This window comes from Stegodyphus dumicola, chromosome 10 (assembly GCF_044657685.1).
Source record: "Stegodyphus dumicola isolate Sdum_Otavi_A_Nest chromosome 10, ASM4465768v1".
NCBI lineage: Eukaryota > Metazoa > Arthropoda > Arachnida > Araneae > Eresidae > Stegodyphus > Stegodyphus dumicola.
The window spans coordinates 121,898,126-121,917,634 of NC_140777.1; the positions used below are offsets into that span (position 1 = coordinate 121,898,126).

A 19,509-nucleotide genomic window follows, 5' to 3' on the forward strand; every position below is an offset into this window, starting at 1 on the left:
CACAACCACTGGACGTAAGATGTCAGAAATGTATCCATACCGTCTATCCGAACTAGAGATGTGCGTGTTGTGTACCCAATGGCTGCCCAAACTATCACACTAGGTGCAGGCCCCCTATGCCGACATCGAATGCAAGCAGGCAATGTGCGGTCTCCTCGGACACTTTAGACACGATACGGCCATCAGAATACTGCACGTAGAACCGGGACTCGTTTTGTGGATTGGATGGATTATTCAGTTATGGCAAAGCACACGAGGGCTATCTGCCTAAAGGGAGGGACGGCTTCGTGGAGGACTTTCTAAGGGAAACTGGCTCGTATACACGTTACACATGGGAAAAACCACGAAAACGCCCATGCAGCCAGCCTGTTCGCGGGATTCGAACCTCGGACCGAACTACCAGTGTTCAGCGTCTTTACCGCTCAGCCAATGAGACGATATGATGAGACGACAATCTACACTTTCGATAGGCAACGATCCTGCCTCTATCGAATTTCGAAACTTGCTGATAAGCATTTCCTTTTCTTATTCGAGGCGAAACACGATATTCTGAGGAGCCCCCTATCTTAGAAAGCACTTTTCGAATGAGAAATCGACTACACAACCTTTCTTTTATGCAGCGCTTCAGGTGTCGTTTCTCCCTCCTGCTTCGTCTGAATGCGCTGAAGTACTAATCCTTTGCATATCCCAACTTCTTCCTTTCATGTGAATTTGACGTTCATCAGATCGTTCCTTTCTGGTGTTGCAATTGTAATGGCCAGCAGTGCATTTCAGCAAAACATGCTCCAGGCTGTCTGGGCCGAGAAAGTTTTTATCTTCAAATTGGAAAATCATATCGAAATATCTATGACCATCGACAGCTGTATGGATAAGCGGACAGTTTCCAAGAAAGAATCCGCTAATCCTTCGAATTTCTTGCGATAATTTGTCTCAGTTTCTCAATTACCGTTCTAGAAAAAGCACGTTATGGAAGATGTAACGTTCTTCGCTATACTTATTTTAGTATGACCAATAGTTTTTAAAGTCGCAAGTTTAAATCTCTTATTAGAAACTAAATCCAGTGTACTGCTTTAGGTCACTGTAATATTGTGCAAAATTATTATCATGAGCTTATTCGTCTTTTGATATTTAGCTTGTACAATAAGACTACATTCCTAAAGCTAAGAAGAAATTCTTGAAGACTTGTTAGGAATTACTGCATGCCTCTTTGCGTATTTTTGTGATGCAACTGCTGCAGATCCATGGTTTGAATCTCGGCAAGGATACAGTTGATTTCTCATGTTTCCTGGTGTAAAGTGTTTGATAATTCCTACAAACGAGCAAAATAAAAATATGGTGAACGATAATTCGTCACAACTTGGATTTGATAGATTGGATCTCGCTCCTCTCCCAGCATGCCATTTAAACTTTTCCTGGGGGCTGAGAGATATACATCTAAAGTGTTCATTGCATTAAATAAGGTTCAAAGAAATTAAGCTTGCTATGGAGATTTAAAATTTGCTGGTTCGAATGATGACGAAGTTCTGCTAACAAATCTTCACATACGGCAAACAATGGATATTGCATGATAAACGGAAGATGAAACATCATTGGTTGACTACACCAGACATTCACCAAAATAGGATAATGGTGTGTGCTTGATGGACCAAGCGCTGGCACAGTCCATTATCAATATCTAGAATGCAAAATAACCATAACAGCAGAAATCTATTCGTCACAATTGCAAAGAGTTTCAGCTGCACCGTACTAGAAATAGCCAGCACTGATCAACAAGAGTTCTCCTCGATAATGCCAGTCCTAAGTCAAAAGCTACAAAGAGGTCATCAAAACAGAGGGATAGGAATTTCTGCCTCAGACACCCTATTTCTCGCGCATCGCACTATTACCTGTTTTGAGTCATGGATAACCACCTGTGGGAACAGCAGTTTCGAAAATGCCACGATGCCACAACGCCTGTATCACAATTTTAGGACTCCAGAAAATGGATTTTTTCAAAAAGGACATTTATAAACTTGCGTCTCGTTGGGAACACATAACTGAAGGCATTGGTGATTATTTCGAAGAACAAAATATGTGTTTAAGATTTCTGTGGGTCACTTTTGATGAGAAACGAAAACCGCATGAACTTTGTTGGTTACCTGGTACTGTGGTGCCTCGCACAACAGTCTTTCGTAACCCAGAATGGCGATCATGATTTTTACGCAGAACGTTTCTTCCCATACATTATTACAATATTAATTTTCATTCGTTCTTGTACCTGTTCGAAATCTAAAGCTTCATAAAGCATTTCAGAGAGTATTAAAAAAACTACCTATGTGGAAAAGTGGAATTTATAAATTCATTGGTTGCGAAAAAAAATGTTGTAAGCCATGTATGTATAAAATTTCAGAGCTTTTCAGTTCAATTTATTCTGAATCTTTTGGACTCTTGATTTCTATTTTCACGAAGTCAGGAGTTCAAACACATTTCTAAACTCGATTGCTCATCCTGCACTTTTAGGGCAATTCTGGAACAGCGTATGACAAAGTCATTGAATCATCTGCCATTCTGTTCACCTCAGCTTGTTTACGGTGACGCTACTTTATTGCGGTAATTCTATTTCTTCAGATGTTCAAGGCTGCAGTTTCAATCTACGTTTCTAAAAGAAACTTCCTCGTGCTCAATTAGAGCTGTAGTTTTTCAGTAGCTGAGCTCATTTCTGGTATTCTTCTAGCAGTTTCTCCACATCTTCCTCTTCGATTGCTGTGAAAATAAATCACTTCACACTTTACTGTCTACCAATGGTTCACACTGAACATAAACAGGCAGCAACTTTCAAACTAAGATTGTTTGAGAGACTACAGAGTATTTTTTAGTAACAGTCTGATGTGCCTTTGAATTTGTTCTTGCGAAATGTTCAGTCATTTGAAAACTAGCAAAAATCAAAGGAATTTCTGAAGAGTGTTTATGTGCACAATTTCTTACAATTGGCAATCAACTATTGGTCCACCTGTTGAGGTAAAGTAATATTTTGGCAGAAAAGTGTTGGATATTTAGAAATCATCTTAAATTCTTGTTTCTACTACAGGTTTTGGGGGTGGCTAGAGGCATTATCAAGTAACAGACAGCTATCAGATATTTTTTGACACATAATTTAAGGACTTTCCTTTAGATTCGATTTCCACTTGATAGGACGCTTTGTTAAAACATTACTTCATTTCTTATAGCACTGGTATTGTCTGAATGTGAAAACGAGTATCTACACTTCTCCACTTAAATTGCTACAATCAGAAGTGTTAATCTGGCTTTTTCGGAGACCTACCAATAGCCGAGACTTTTCACAATGTGTAACATGAATACGAACCATTTACCCTTAAAAGTCCCCAACAAAGGCATCCTTCCCTTTTGGTTGATAGTCTAAGGGTGCCTTGCCATAATTCAAATAATCAAATTTGACCGTCTTTAATGGGCTTATCACCCAGGTCATTTATCTCTCCTCCTGTTCTATTAAACATTTCCCAGAAACGTCCATTTGCATGCGATTCATTTTACGAGATACTTTTCGTGCACTACACGGATTTGTCCTGCGAATTCATTGCAACAAGCATCTTGCCGGTTATTACGCAAGACTCCACTGTATTATTTCGAAATATTTCCTGCTTCTTACACGATCTCTATGTAGACTTATGTAATATACAATTAAAATTCAATACTTGTATATACATTCTAAGTTATTACACAAGAGTACTACAATAAATACTGTATTGTAACTTGAAAAAATTAACTTGCAGATCATTTGTTCATGAAAAACTTTTGTATATTGCCTTGTCACAGACGGGAACCAAAATGTCTCGTAATTTCATGAGTACTGTAATCATAGCTTCCATAGAACTAACGGTCAATTTGGATGTTGAAGCAATATTCTACAGTGTCCAAAGCATGTAACATTTCCTTGTGGGTGTACAACTACTTGCACATCAGATTTCACTGCAGCACACTCATAAAATCATCATCTGTATTAACAAACTCCTCAAATTTAACATCAGGGTTCGCAATGCCCGATAGACTATTTCATCCGTCATGTGAAGTGCTATCGTTGCCACTAACTCGTCAACAGGATTAATGTCTTTATGTCTCCACGCTCTGCTAAAACAGTTTTGTGTGTGTGTTGTGATGATATTTAATTTTCAAGGTGCGGTGATAGCTTTTATTGCATCAAGCACACTCAAAATTGGTGTTTTCATCTGCTTTTCAGCAGTGCGAATTGCAGTCCTATATACATATATACATGTACATATACATATATATGTATGTAATAATTTAAAATGTGAAAACATACAAATACTTTCAATCATGGGCGACACTAGATAGTAATTGCCCTGAGACACATAACTATATACAGGGGTTGGGAGAAAATATGGAAACACTTTGTAAAATGCACGTCTCAACTGAAATGTTTATTCTTACAAAAGCTGTTGGTGGCATTGATGTGTTTGCTCACTAACACCACCTGTACAACATTCTCAATACGTTTTAAGTTAGTGAGATAGTGCTCTGTGCACATGTGAATGCACCATGTAGGAGCTAAATGAATTCAAATGTGGGTAAATTGTTGGGCCTTGTATGCTTCCATAAACAAGGTAGCTGAAGTGTTTGGTGTTTCAAGAGGCACAGTATCTAAGATTTTTAACTTGCATAGGGAGACCGGGAAAAACACATTTGCTAAATGACATGGCAGACGAAACTTATGTGTTGAGTGATCATCACAGACTATCATTGAAGAGGATTGTGATGAAAATTAAGTGCACAATAGTCGCTAGTCAGCACCAAAACTATTTATGTGATCTCCACAGGCAAGGTATTTTGGGATGAGTTACAATTCAAAAGCCACTCATCAGTGATCCATCCCAATCATATGACAGACTCTTTGCTGCCAAGAGAGTGAAACATGGTGGGGGGTTCGATCGTGATTTGGGCAGCCATATCATGGTATTCCATGGCCCCATCATTACCGTGCAAGGTCAAATTACTGCCAAGCATTATGCAACCATTTTGCCTGATCACTTCCATCCCATGGTAAAAATTTTGCTCTCCAAATATGATGTTGGATTTCAAGACAACAGAGCTACTATTCACTCAGCTCACATCGTCGAAGACTGGTTTTCTGAACATGAGGGTGAACTTTATCTATATTATTGAGGAATATTCTGAAAAGAAATTTGCATAAGCGCTAGTCACCACCATCATCATAAGCTGAATGTGCCAACATTTTACAGGAAGAATAGTATACGATTCTCTTGCAAAGCATACAAGACCTCTATTTATCCATCCTCAGAAGACTGCAAGCTGTTTTGAATACCAACAGTTTTCTTAGCCAAGCAATATGTTTTTATTTCGGTGTTTCCATATTTTTGTCCAAATGCAGCCACCCTCACAATTTGACCCACTTTATTTCTGGACAAAACAATTCTTTAGAAGCATATTACCACTTTGAATCGCACATCTCAATCACTGCAATATGTATCCATTCTATCCATTCTTCATCATACTTTGTGCCTTTTTTACATTACTATTCACAATACAGAAAAGTTTAGATGGAAGAAAGCAAGTAGCAGGAAAGAACTGCATTCAAGAGAAAGTTTGGAAAAGAAATCAGAAGGCTATGGTTCCCAATGTTAGTTTTAATTTCAAATGATCGTGACTAGCTAAAGCATTTACATAAGTACATGCAGGGTTATACGAGATCATATGATCATATGATATAGTTTAATTTGGGAGATACACATGCACACACATATATATATAAAAGCAGTTACTTTTTTTATGAGGAAACAGCCAAATTTAAATGGCAATTTAAGGGACAACTGCAACTTAAAATCAAAAGTTTGCTTTACTTCCCATTTTTTTTTTTTTTAACCTTACACACACACACACACACACACATACATAATACTATACACATTTAATTTTATCCCCAAAAATTTTTTCTAAAAATTCTGTTTAATCCTGTTCTTCTCAATACCAAGAGCACACTGATATGAATACGAAAACTCTCTCATGAATGAGGGCTTTCTGCACAGATCCATCAAGATAAAACACTCGAGCTGTTATTGGAACACATCCCTGTCTCTAACTAGAGCATCTTCTTTGATTGATGAAAAGATTTGGAACACCTACTCAGAGCCTTTTAGCAAGTTAATTGGATAATAACTTTAAAATATGATCATTTACTCCTTATCCAGTTTTGGCAAAGAAACTGTTAGTGTTAATAACTGCTCTCATGACGTATTTTATCATACTGCAGGTTCTAATTGCCTCAGTCTCATAATTCTCTGATACAAAGTTCACCAGTAGCCAAATAAATAAGACCACTAAATACCGACACTTTGACATGAATTCAAACCTGCAGATAGGCTAGCTGTGTGGGGTTTTCATTTTTGCATGCGTAACTATAATACATAACAGTTCCTTTAAAAAACTCTCCTTGATTGCACTCCTTCCTTTACATACCCTTGTAGGGTTTTGCCTTAAACAGTTAACCAACCAACCATCCAGTGTCCTAAGCTGATCTGAAGCATCAAAATAGAATCCAAATAAATACTCAACTATTCTTGCTTAGTAATTCTAGAAGACAAGAAATCAATTAATGAAAATAAAAAGGAAAAGGGTTAAAATATCATTAATCTGATATAAATACTCTAGTATCTAGCTGCTATATTATCATTTAAGAATATATAATGTTCCATCATTAAGAATAACTTGCTTTTAAGAATATTTACATTATACTTGGGTAAAAGATTTCAGGGTGAGTTAAACAAGCTCTATACCTAGAATTGGCATATCCAGTTCTTTAGTAGTCAAAGCCATAAGTGCATAATGTCAAAAACATTTCAAAAAAAAAAAAAAAATTTCAGAAGGATTACAGATGCTTTTGTTAGATACACAGCTACCCATCAATGGCTGATCTTGTTTATAATAATAATAGCGAAGTGTACAGAGTATGATCGAACAATTGGAATAGATTTGAATTCCAGGCCTGATATTTCCAAAAAAGATAAAAATCCACATGTTAGACATTGCGCTCCTAATTTTTTTCGTCCTATTTTTACTTTGGTATATTATATTATGACTGTTGCTCCCATTTTCAATTAGGTTCAGCAGAAACTCAGTAGATACAGCAGTTGAACATCGAGAGCTTGCCTCCAGCTGACTGTAATGGGTTTTCTTCTTACACAACATAAATTTATATCTATTTCCCTAAATACTTCCGGTAAAATGGTCAGAACATTTTTGCTTCTGAAAAAAGAGTTTCCATCAGATTTTCCAAAATGTACACAGTTCGAAAATGCACACACTATCGGAAGCGAATTATAATGACGAGGAATTTGATTTAAATCATATCAAAGATGAAGTACACTGAAATGAAATACTACATTTAGTAAGGAATTATAAGCCAAATAAAATAAAAACATCTGCCCTGAAGATAAGGAACTTCCAATTCATTGCGCCGCGGCATCCCCCCCCCACACACACACCACAGAGCAGCGTGAAATTGATAAACAGATTTCGGAATGGTTAGAGAAACAAAGGATATGCCATTATCCATTTTTTGCAGCAATTTCACTTTTTGTTTAATGGACTTCGAAACATACTTTCGCTTTGTAGATCCTTTATGTATTAGTAAATATATATCGGAAATTCTATTTGACGTAATCGAAAGTTCAAGCTTACTTTTATAAAATTGCTCTAACAGTCTGCAAAAAATAATAAGCCAGATCCAATTCAAAGATTAAGGAACAACGTGATCTGCAACATTAACTGAATTAGATAATTTTAGCTTAGCTTATACCGTCCGTTATACATTAAAAGCGCATGTGCAAACGTATCATGTGCATGCGCACTCGCATGTTTGCAGCCGTAAATGTCTTACGTGCATGGGTAAACGCCTATGCGTATGCATCGCACAGAAAGTTTGTAGCTTTGAGGTCCGGGTTATAGATCATTCCGGATTATGGGTGTCCGAATTAACGACTTTTGACTGTACTACATTTTTAACTGCCATTTCTTCATTGTGTTAGAAGCCCCTCCTCCCCCCAAAAGCATTTATCCAAATATGAGTTAGAATTGATTACAAGCTGTTAATTCTGCACCTGATTTTCCATCCAATGAATATAAATCTCGGTCTCGAACTAAAATGGCTGCTAGTGCGTGCCAGATAAAATTCTTTTTTCTCCTCCCCAATTTTCATTTTGATTTATTACCAGTCAACCTAACAACCTAGCAAGAGAACAAAAAAGTGTTTTTATTTTATGAAAAGTTCAAAAGTGAGCATTTTAATATAACTTCCATTTATTTTTCACAAAATTTGAAATCCTTTATTCCCATATATCATTATAGAAAAAACATTTCATTTTATCATCTCCAATAATATATACTTTATTTCAAATCTTAATCAAAAACAAAAAAGGATGAGTATGAAATTCACTATAATCTAAATATTACTTCCTAAGCTGATAAAATGCTATGAGGAAATTACATAAACTGATAAAAATGGGATACCCCTAAGGCAAACAGTAATGCTTTATTGTTAAAGATCCTTCAGCTTCAAATCTCTCTAATGTTAAATTATCTACCCATTAAAAATAGCTAATTTCCCCGACTGTGCTAGAATTTATGTTTTCAAATTTCATAAAATAAGTATTCTATTTTTCCTCATCATTTTTAATTTTAAAGCATTTTCATATTTACTTGGCAAATAAATAATTAGGCATCAAAACTCAGTTTAAATTGCTAATAAACTTTAGAATATTTTTCTACAGAATTTATTATCATCTTGTTTCATGCTAAATCTATTTACTAATTTCTGACTTAAAGAATCACCAAATTGGCTTGAAACCATTCTATTTCTCTTACATAGAAATTAAAGAATTAAAGTGTAATAGAGAGTTTTCTCTATATAAAATAACGCTATTCTTTCAGGTTCCTTTAAAACGAATATTTATTTTTTTCCCATTACAATTACTGTTCTGGAATTAGATTTTATATATTATTATTTCATGCCTAATTAAACAAACATTTAGGTAAAAAAAAAAAAAAAAAAGATACAGTATTTGCTATAACATCAGCATATAAAAACCCAAGGAAATACCGTTTTTAAATATTACAACATCACTACATTCATTTCAAAAACGAACTTCAAAACAGCATATTTTCATTTCAAATTACCTCAAAACATTACTATTTTTATTTCAAATTAATATTCAAATGTGAAATATGATTAAATATTCAAATTTCACTATATTTTTTATTTGCCATTCATTCTGGAATATTGAAAATATTAATAATGGAAGTACAAGTTTTATAATTATATTAGAAGTAAACCATCAGTTCAAGTTATTTCAAGGTTCCAAATCTGTTCCCATTATTTTATTTCTAATTATTTAAAACTGAATGGAAAACTAATAGTCACTAATTAGTATTGACATTATGTCAAAATAAATCAATTTTATATTAAATGTTTGATACTCACTTTATAATATCAGACCAGAAAATTTCGATCTTTGTGAGTAAAAAGTCTACAGTAAATTGCATTTTTAAAAACAATATTCTTTATCAGAAAATAAACTATTACTCTTAGCTGATCAAATATACGGAAAATAATTAAATTTGGCCAAAATATCACAATGGCCTTGATACAACTGCAAAAACTTAGAATGATGAGAAACTGAATTCCCGTGGTCCCACTGGCTGAAATGATTGGATATCACTTCAGAGAAACAGACTTGTTAAAGTTCATCTATTTGGAAAAGATGAAACTTTCTTGATACTTACAGTTGGACTATTCATTCAATGCGAAATCATTTTCTTTTGACATAAAAGTCAACAGCGAACATCAACATTTTTGTTATTTGCCATACAATCTATTAGAGTTTTAATGATTAGAAACAATATAATGAGAATGATTAATAAATTTTCAGTACCTGAATAAACTTTTTTCAGTAACTGAAATGCCTTGAACCGACAATTTATAGTGAATGCATCATAATTTCATTCTCCCAGTGTTAATTCATCAATATCAAATTTAAGCTTGACAGGGCAGGAAGGAAACTGTACAGTCCAATTTTAGCAAAAGAAAATCATATCAATTCTCTCGTCTCTCAGTTGAAACTGATGAATGACAGTAAAGCGACATAACAATAATACTTTACTAAAGCAGTTCTAATATTCTAGGGAAAAAAATCCAGAAAAATTAATCATTTGATAAATTTAGTCCTAATTTTCATTCAAAATGTTGTAAAACATGTTTAGAATTTATTTTGATCAAATACTTGTTTCTAATTTTATCATTTTGAAACACATTGTATACAAGAGCATATGCACGCAAAATATCAATGCTGCATATAATTTGCAAGTGATTATTTAATTTCTTTATCTTACAAGTGTTCAGTTTTGCACTAAAATCTGTTATAAAAAAAAACCTTAGTTTATTTCATAGTTTTTTTTGCTCAAGTTTGCTATAGGAAGTCTTTAGTTTGGTCCATATGTATACCAACACAAAACTCCTTTTTCTTTATAGTGAAATAGTTCATAAAGAATTTGATCATTATGAAATTATTTTTAACTAACAGATGTACCAATGCCAGTTAAGTTAGATTGAGAGTAATTTATCTAACAACAGAAAGAATGATACCGCTGTAATCCTACTCTAAAAACACTGCAAAAATTTATGATCCATGGTCATACATTTTTCAGTCTGATGTGATATGGAACCCACATAAAAAAATTCGATAGAAAAATAAATTACTTCTCTCTCATTACATCAGCAACAATGGCACACAGTTTTTAATGATTTTTGTCTTTCTAATCAAATGGTTGTAGAAGCTAAAGTTCCATCCAATATATCACCTATATTCAATATTAGTTGATTAAATGTGGCATAAAATGGATCATAATTGATTATAAATCAATAACATGAACATAATAAATAAATAAATAAATAAACAGGCATTCTTCTTTATATATATATATATATATATAGAGAGAGAGAGAGAGAGAGAGATTTTGTAAAATATACAAATTTCAGATTAGCAAACTGTACAGTTTGAAAGCGAGCAGTAGCAACACTTTTCGAAATAAAGCATTTTTATCTCCAATGCGTGAGACTGTTGCCACTAGGTTAAATGAGTGCGAAAATTAGCGCTTTCAGACTTTTTAATTAATATTCCAGCTGATTAAAGTTGTATAAAGATGGAAATAGTTGAAATGGTTGAATTTTTGGAATCGGGAATAATGTATTTAATGTTTGGCAATGCTATGTTTATTTCATTGTAAAACTTAGAAATATTTTACTAACCAACTCTAGGATTTGAAAGCGAGCAGTGGCAACAACTTTTGAAAAAAAGCAGATTTTCATTTCCAATTTGCGAGACTGTTGCCACAGGGGAAAAAACAGCGCAAAATTTATCGTTTTTTCCGAGTTTTTAATTAATATCTCTGATTTTAGCTACTTTTTCCTGGAAAAAAATGGATGTCGACCTTTTCCAGGACCCCCCCCCCCCCCCAAAAAAAAAAAAATTGTAGAAAGTTTGGCAAGGATAGCTATAGTAGTGACTGAGTTATGAGAGGGCAAACACACAGATTTTCTTCTTTATATATATATATAACAGATTTTTTATTTATTTTCAAAAATTCATGTACAAATAATTTCTCTTTCCTACTGCCAATTAAAAAAGTTTTAAAAAAATCAAACAAAAAATGTTCATAGTCTTCAATAAAAAAAAAAAAAAAAAAAAAAATACTGGACTATATACTGAGCAATGAATGAATGAATAATTTACCTGAAAAATTAAAACTGCCACTTTCAAACTAACAAAATATTTTTTTTATATTTGTTTAAATCTTAACAAATGGCTATAAACTCAAATTACTGAACATAAGGTAAAAAATTTATTCTTCAGAATTATACAAACCATATTATGAAAAATGACAAGACACATTACACAAATATCTGATAAAATATTTATTAAAAATAATTACAAATATAAATCTTTGAAAACTGGACGGAATTATTTACCGAATCCACCATAAAATGCTTTCAAAATAAACAGGCAGAATTCCTGTTTTTAAACTGTATAGGCAAACATTAATTTACATATTTGTAGTTTTTCTCTACTAACAGGAACAGAAGACAAAAAAATGGACCTTCAAAACTTACCAAGTATTAAAACAATAGCCCCCAAAAGTGTAAAAAAAATATAGCTATGGAGCAGACAGTAAAAAAAATATAGCTATACATCATATTACTTTTTAAAAAAAAAAAAAAAAAAAAGGGAGTGTAGTTATCAACAAATGCATTAAATTAGTACAAAAAGTCACTCACTTAATAACATACTCTCAGACTCTGAAATTCATGTGATTATTTATACAAGTATAATACATAAAATAATAACAAAGTTAATAAGGTGGCAACTAAGTTTATCAATTAAGAAACTTGAAGAATTAGTTTGAAGGTACTTCTTTGGAGGGGGGGAGGCGAAGATATTATTTCAGAAACCTATACATTTACCATTAAAAAGAATGACAGGAAATTTTAAATGATAACAAACATAAGATAATTTAGTACACTCATGACAGTTTTATAAAATGTATAAAATAAATTAGATTTCAATTAAATATTTTTAATTTGTTAAATTATTGTAATTAAACTATCAAAAATTTCCCAATCTATATAAGAGCATCTTCACAAATTATACATAAATGTGCAAACTTGTTAAAAATCTAAATCCTGCAATGAATTAAAAAATTGGAAAATTAAATATAAAGCATTAAGATTATGAACTATCCTAATTTAATACATTTTTCACAAAACAAAAAATTACACTAAAAATAAGTTAGCATCATAGATCACAGTTAATAGATGAAAAGTTCTGATTATGGAAATAAAGAAATGCTTAAAAATCTCTAAATTTGTCGTAGCTGAAAACTGATTATTTCATCATAATAGAAAAAATCATTAAACTTAAAGAACTTTGTTGCAAAATTTCATAACAAGATGAAAAACAAGCTTATAATTACTACTGATAAAAATATAAAAGCACAAAACCTTGTAGTTCATAAAATACACCATACATTCAGGTATATATTTGAAAAACAAGTTTCTATTTCATTTATTTATTTGATCACCAAAAAATTGCACCTTAGTAATTTCTTGAAAGTGCAATTATATATAATCATCTAAACACACGAAGGCATTATTTTGCGATTGTTTATAATTTGCGATAAAAATGCATAAGATTATTGTTTTAGAATATATAAGATTGTTTTAGGATATATAAGTAAGATTGTTGTTTTAGGATATATACAGCTACATAACCATTGTATTGTCCAATGACGACTGTATTGAAACTTTCAGTTCAATTATTTTCTGTATGTTGCATCATTTTTACCAGACATATACATATTGTTAAATATTATGTTTAACGACAATGAAATGTAAATAAAAATTTATGTGTACTATAAATCTTTCTCAAATCATATTAAAGTATTTTAATTTATAAAATTACATTATAGCAAACAATGTGTACAATATATAAAAATGACTAAGCTATAGTTCACACCTCAGAAAATTTTACTCCATGAACTTATCTTTTTCAGATTTCATCTTCCAAATATAAATTACAGTTGAATACAAAAGGATGATGAAGATGGGCACAAGGTTTTATAAATATACCATTCAATTTATGATTACAAGTCAAATTCAGTAGAAGTTTAACATTTAACTGATCAACAGCTTTCTTAAAGGATTAGAAATTTCAATTCATTTTTGTATGAAAAATTTTTAGCTTTAATTCAGCATATTTTAAAATTGTTACTTTAAACAATTTGATTAAAAACAGCATCAAAACAAATAACACCTAAGTTTTATCCCCAGAAACAAATGCTTAATATAAGTGCTATTTACTTAACAAATTAGGCCCGGATCAATATTAAATTAATACAATTCAAAGATACAGAATTTTTGCTACTTTTTCTAGAGATTTAATATACTAAAATCTGCACTATACTTATATCAAAATTCTTAATACAGATTTCTAACACAATACAAAAGTTTAAGAACTATTTTTTTAAATTTCTCTATTCATTCTAATTTATTTTTTAATTCAAAGAAATTTTTAATGCTGTTTTACAATGCATTTAACACTAATCAAAAATTAAAGTGCCTGAATTTATTCTTTGCACTTTAATCTATGAATGTTTTAGAAATATCCATAATTTTTTATTTGTTAAGTTTTTAATATACAAATCAAACTGTTAAAGTATGATTTGCACAAGCAACATAAAATGTTCACAGGAACAGCTCTATCATATAGCTTTCAGTTTGAAAAATATATATTTCTATAATTAACAATGTAAGAATTTAAATATTTTACTACCTAAATACAATTGGCTATATAAAAAAAAGATTATAAAAACACTGATGAAATACACCAATTAACAAAAAGCTGGACATACACAAGAACACAAAGGTACTGAAATACATTTAGCAAGCAGATTAAGCATGACTGCTTTGATTTTCCAGTACTATTACTCTTCCCTGAATGTATCACAGTTCTTTCAGGTGAAGGAACACAGAATAATCTTTATTTTGCATCTAGAATGCAGATCTCACCGAGGGCCAGCTCGATGCTCATGAGGATTTCACAACTGAAGCAACATAAACACAAAAAGCACAAAACTTAAAACAGACCAGTATTGCACAAAGGGCTGTCTCTTCTTGAGGAATTAGTAGTGTTAGAGCATATTACAGTGGTCAGGGATGTATAATGCAGGTAGTTAGTGACACATTACACAGTAACAGTCAGAGTCTAATCATATCACAATGTGATCAAAAGTACCGGAACTCTCCTTTCTTACCCTGGCGCTCACGGCGTACCCAATCAGCAGGCGCTGGACGAGAAATACCAGATGATGGAGACCGTGATGCTTCCTGAGATCGGGTAGTACCTTCATCAACATAATGTTCTTTTGAAGGAGAACCCTCCTGAATACATGAAAAAAAAAAAAAAATTTTAAGAAATTTAAGAAAATTAAAATTTTGATGAAAGAGGACTGTATAAAAAGATTTTAAGTTTAATTTTTGTGCCACATATGCACATATATACATGGTGTAAAAAGATTGAGTAACAAAATGCCACAAAAGTAACATATTCATAATACAGTGTGTGATACAATGTGCAGATAAGTACAAAAAGTTGTTTTAATCACAAATATTTACAAGAAATAATGTCAGTAACTAACAGGAATTATTCAAATGAATGATCATCAGCTGCAATATGCCAATTACAGTCAAAAGTCTTTAATCTGGACTCGTTGGGACTTCGGCGATTCCGGATTATAGATCACCAGTTTAAATCTGGTAAGATGGCATGCAGAAATTATAAAATTAAAAATATGAAACCCTAATTTATGAAATAAAGAGCAATTATGATCTAAAGGATATCAAAATTTACAAAAAAAGCTTAATATTTATTTGTTTACTTTAGTAAACATTTCTTTCAACATGCGCATGCGTAAAGCATACATTACGCATAGTCGAAATTAGAAAATTGCAGCCAGAAAACTATTTGATGTGTATTCGTGATATTTATAATGACCAGGAATTTGATTTAAATCATATCATAGATGGAGTACATCGATACAAAATTCGTAAACGTATTATGCGCATGCGTAAAGACACGTAAACGCATGTAATAATCTGAGGTCCGGATTATAGGTCATTTTGGATTATGGGCGTCCGGATTAAAGACTTTTGACTGTATAATAATGATGGAATGAATGATGCACACTTTAACCATGTCACTGTTCCCGACACATACTCATTGATATGAAAAGTGTTTGTTAGCAGCCTTTAATGATTTTAATAATTCAAATGCTATTAAAGGTAATGGCTGTCTTATATTCCCAAATAACTGTGTAATATATATGTACACACACATGTTGCGTTAGAGTTCAAAGCACTTTCTAAATCTATGTCTGTCACAAGGGAAATGGTGAAGTGGTAAAAGGCAGTGCCAATTTCTGCAGTAGGAACACTAATTCTAGGAATAAAATCCTAAGGAAAATTAATCAGCATCTTGTAAACAAGTTATCTTATCATGACGTTACGGACTGCAGATGCTGGCTGTTAATTCGGACACTTCTTGTAAATATCAATGACTAAAATAACTTTTCATTCTCCATGTTTCTCATATTTGCTGTGTTTCTGTATTCATATTTTCATATTTCCCATTCTACCACACATTCTACTGCAAAAATCATTACTTTTGCTATGATCTTTAAAGATGTGACTATCAATTCTGTTACACCGTGTTTACACAAATACATGTAAATAAAATTTGAAACCAGTATATAAATTCTTTTTAATTAAAAAAAATTCTCTTAACAAAATTTTCTTACCTAAAATAGCTATAATAGAGCAGAGCATACTTTTAATGTGTCACCTTTAACTTGGATTTTTTTTAAACTTTTTTAAAAATGAGATTACAGTTTTATCAACCTGGAAGATATTCCTCTACGTGAAATAAACTTAATATATCCTGTAACTCACCAATCTCTCAGATGGAAGACAAAAGTATTCATTAAAAATATGGATGTCTCCTAGCCATTTCAAATTCACAAGGCGAAAGGATGTGGATTACATAATTATTCGCATTTTACTTGTACAATCAAAAGTCTTAAGTTTTGTACAGTCAAAAGTCTTTAATCCGGACTTGTCAGGACTTTGGCGATTCCGGATTATCGGTTTTTCCGGATTACAGATCATCAGTTTAAATCTGGTAAGATGGCATGCAGAAATTATAAAATTAAAAATATGAAACCGTAGTTTATGAAATAAAGAGCAATTATGATCTAAAGGGTATTAAAATTTACAAAAAAAAAAAAAAAAAAAAGGCTTTATATTTATTTGTTTACTTTATTAAACATTTCTTTCAATGTGTGCATGCGTAAAGCATACATTACGCATAGTTGAAATTAGAAAATTGCAACCACTGATGTGTATTCATGATATTTATAATGATGAGGAATATGATTTAAATCATATCAAAGACGGAGTACATCGAGATGAAATACTACATTTAGTACGGAATAATAAGGCGAATTAAATAAAAACATCTGCCCTGAAGATAAGGATAGTGCTGACAGATCAACTTCCAATTCATTGCGTGCCGTGCCGCATTTCAATTCAAACAACTTTCTAAGCCTTTACTATTATTCTCAGTCAGTCTGCAATGAAATGAATAAGCATAGCACAGATATGTAAGTGTCACAACTCGAACGCAAAATGAGCGAAAGTTCGATTCGGCCAGTTCTTTTATAACTTGTGTACAGATTTAAGTTTTAAAAAGCTGAACTTGTGCATATATTTTGGATATACCTGAATGAAGAACCCAATCATTCAGGTAAGTGCTATTTTGCTTACCTACTTTTGGAATGCTTTACGCGTTGATTAATATTGTCTATTGAATTGACACAATAGGGGGGATAATCCCCATCTTTTGACTTAAAATTAATCATGAATTATGTAAATATTGTAATATAACAGATGTGTGTAAATAAATAGTCATAAAGACTAACTTTGCAGTCATGGTTCGAATGTCAATTGAACATCGAGCTATCCCAATAGAAACTTCGACATAATAGAACTTGTGGATTAGAAACAACAGTAAGCATAATCAAAGACAGTGATTTCAACAACATACATTACCCAGATACTAAATTTCAAATTTGCATTCTTTAAATGCTTGATTATTTATAAGCTTCCCCTCTTTTTATAGAGACCACATTGGTATTTTATTATATATTAACAATATAGTAAATATCAACATCAATATATTGCACATGAAATAGAGAAAATGTAGTAGTAGCTTACAGTGTTCACATTAAGCAGTTTACAACTTTTCAAGAAAACAAAATACATAATCACGATTCCTTCTCCCTCCATTCAGTAAAAGGGGGAAAAAAGACTAATTACATAAATATACTATTAAATTTTTTGTGGTATATTCATTCTTTAAATAGATACTCAGCTTTTCCTAATGATGAAAAATGGTTCAAATATAAAAATAGAATAAAAAATTTATTTTCTTCTATTTTTATACAGGGATTTATACTGTTACTAAAATTTATCAGTTTTTGTAACATAGTATGAATAATTTTGAACTTGCACAGTGGTGTAATAACTTTCTCCAGCACATAAGTAATAAAATTATTACTAATTAGTGCTGGAGAAAGTTATTACAGCACTGTATAAGTAATAAAATTATTAATAATTAGTTATGAAAACAAATGCTTAAGATTTTAAATACATAATATAATCTTTCTCTAGCCCTGATAAGTAAGAAAATTATTAATGATGAATTATGAAAACAAATGCTTAAGATATGTCTTAATACTCACAGTGCTATAATAACTTTCTCTAGCACTCCTTGATCCATACACTGGATTGTTGAATATGTCATCATCTAGAGAAGGATATGGTGTCACTATTGTGTGTGGCACGTGAGCTATTTGACCTCTCATATTTCTAGCTTTCCACCATTTCCGACTATCATCTAAAATCTAAATTAAAAGAAATTTTTTTAAAATTCATTCAAATTTTCCCATCCAAATTTGTATGTATGGAAGTAATTCCATACATACAACAACGGGAAAAAATATTACAACCTAAAGCAACAGTATAAGTTGAAAATTACAACATTTAAAAAAAATTACAAATTATATTATTACAAAAAGCTTAAAGTTGCATATTGTATGAGGGAAAAAACATTTAAAAAATATTATGACTTCAAATGAAACTGACAGATACCCAAAAAAATATAACTGCTTAAAACTGCTTTCTTTTCTAAATCTGTATACAACCTCTCCTTTAAAACTAAATACGTAATGCCACCAAAAAATTATACATTAATTTTATCAACAATTACAACTACCACATCTATTATTCCTGTAGTTAAATCCCTTTGCATCTGCCATGAGATATTATTATATAACATGGTAACATTAGAAAGGTACTTTTATAAGTTCACATATAAATATTAATGACGCTGCATAAATCATCTTATTTTTTAACAATTTAAGATAAAAAATTAAATGTCTGAATTAGAAGTAATAATCAGCATTCAAGATGGGTGTTGGTGCCAGCACATTAGGTATGGTAATTTTATTCATTTTAATATGGAAGAAATTCCATACATGCAAAAACAGGAAAAAATATTAGAACATAAAGCAACCACATAAGTTAAAAATTACAGCATGCAGGGGTTCTCAACCAGGGGGGGGGGAATTTCATAGCTTCAGGAGAAAAATGCAGTCAACCTTTAATTCAGCTATTTAGTTCTAGTTTATGAATATAGAAAACTTCAAGTTTTAGTATCTATCAGCATTGCTTTGTTTTTTTATGTTTAATATATTAAAAAAAATATCTAAATCTAAAAAAAGGTATTAATGTGTATATATGTGATATTTCAGCAG

General features: G+C 31.7%; 1 protein-coding gene across 3 annotated transcripts in view; it reads right to left on the bottom strand.

Annotated features, from left to right (window-relative positions):
* Nucleotides 1-19,509, bottom strand: part of LOC118193939 (epidermal growth factor receptor kinase substrate 8-like) — a 174,746-nt gene that overhangs the window by 43,603 nt on the left and 111,634 nt on the right. For all 3 annotated transcript variants that reach the window (XM_085825464.1, XM_035365099.2, XM_035365100.2), the window contains exons 16-17: nt 18,436-18,597; nt 14,893-15,019 (exon numbers count right to left, since the gene is read on the bottom strand). In XM_085825464.1, the coding sequence (XP_085681590.1) occupies nt 14,893-15,019; nt 18,436-18,597 (289 nt within the window). The remainder of the gene's footprint in view (nt 1-14,892; nt 15,020-18,435; nt 18,598-19,509) is intronic.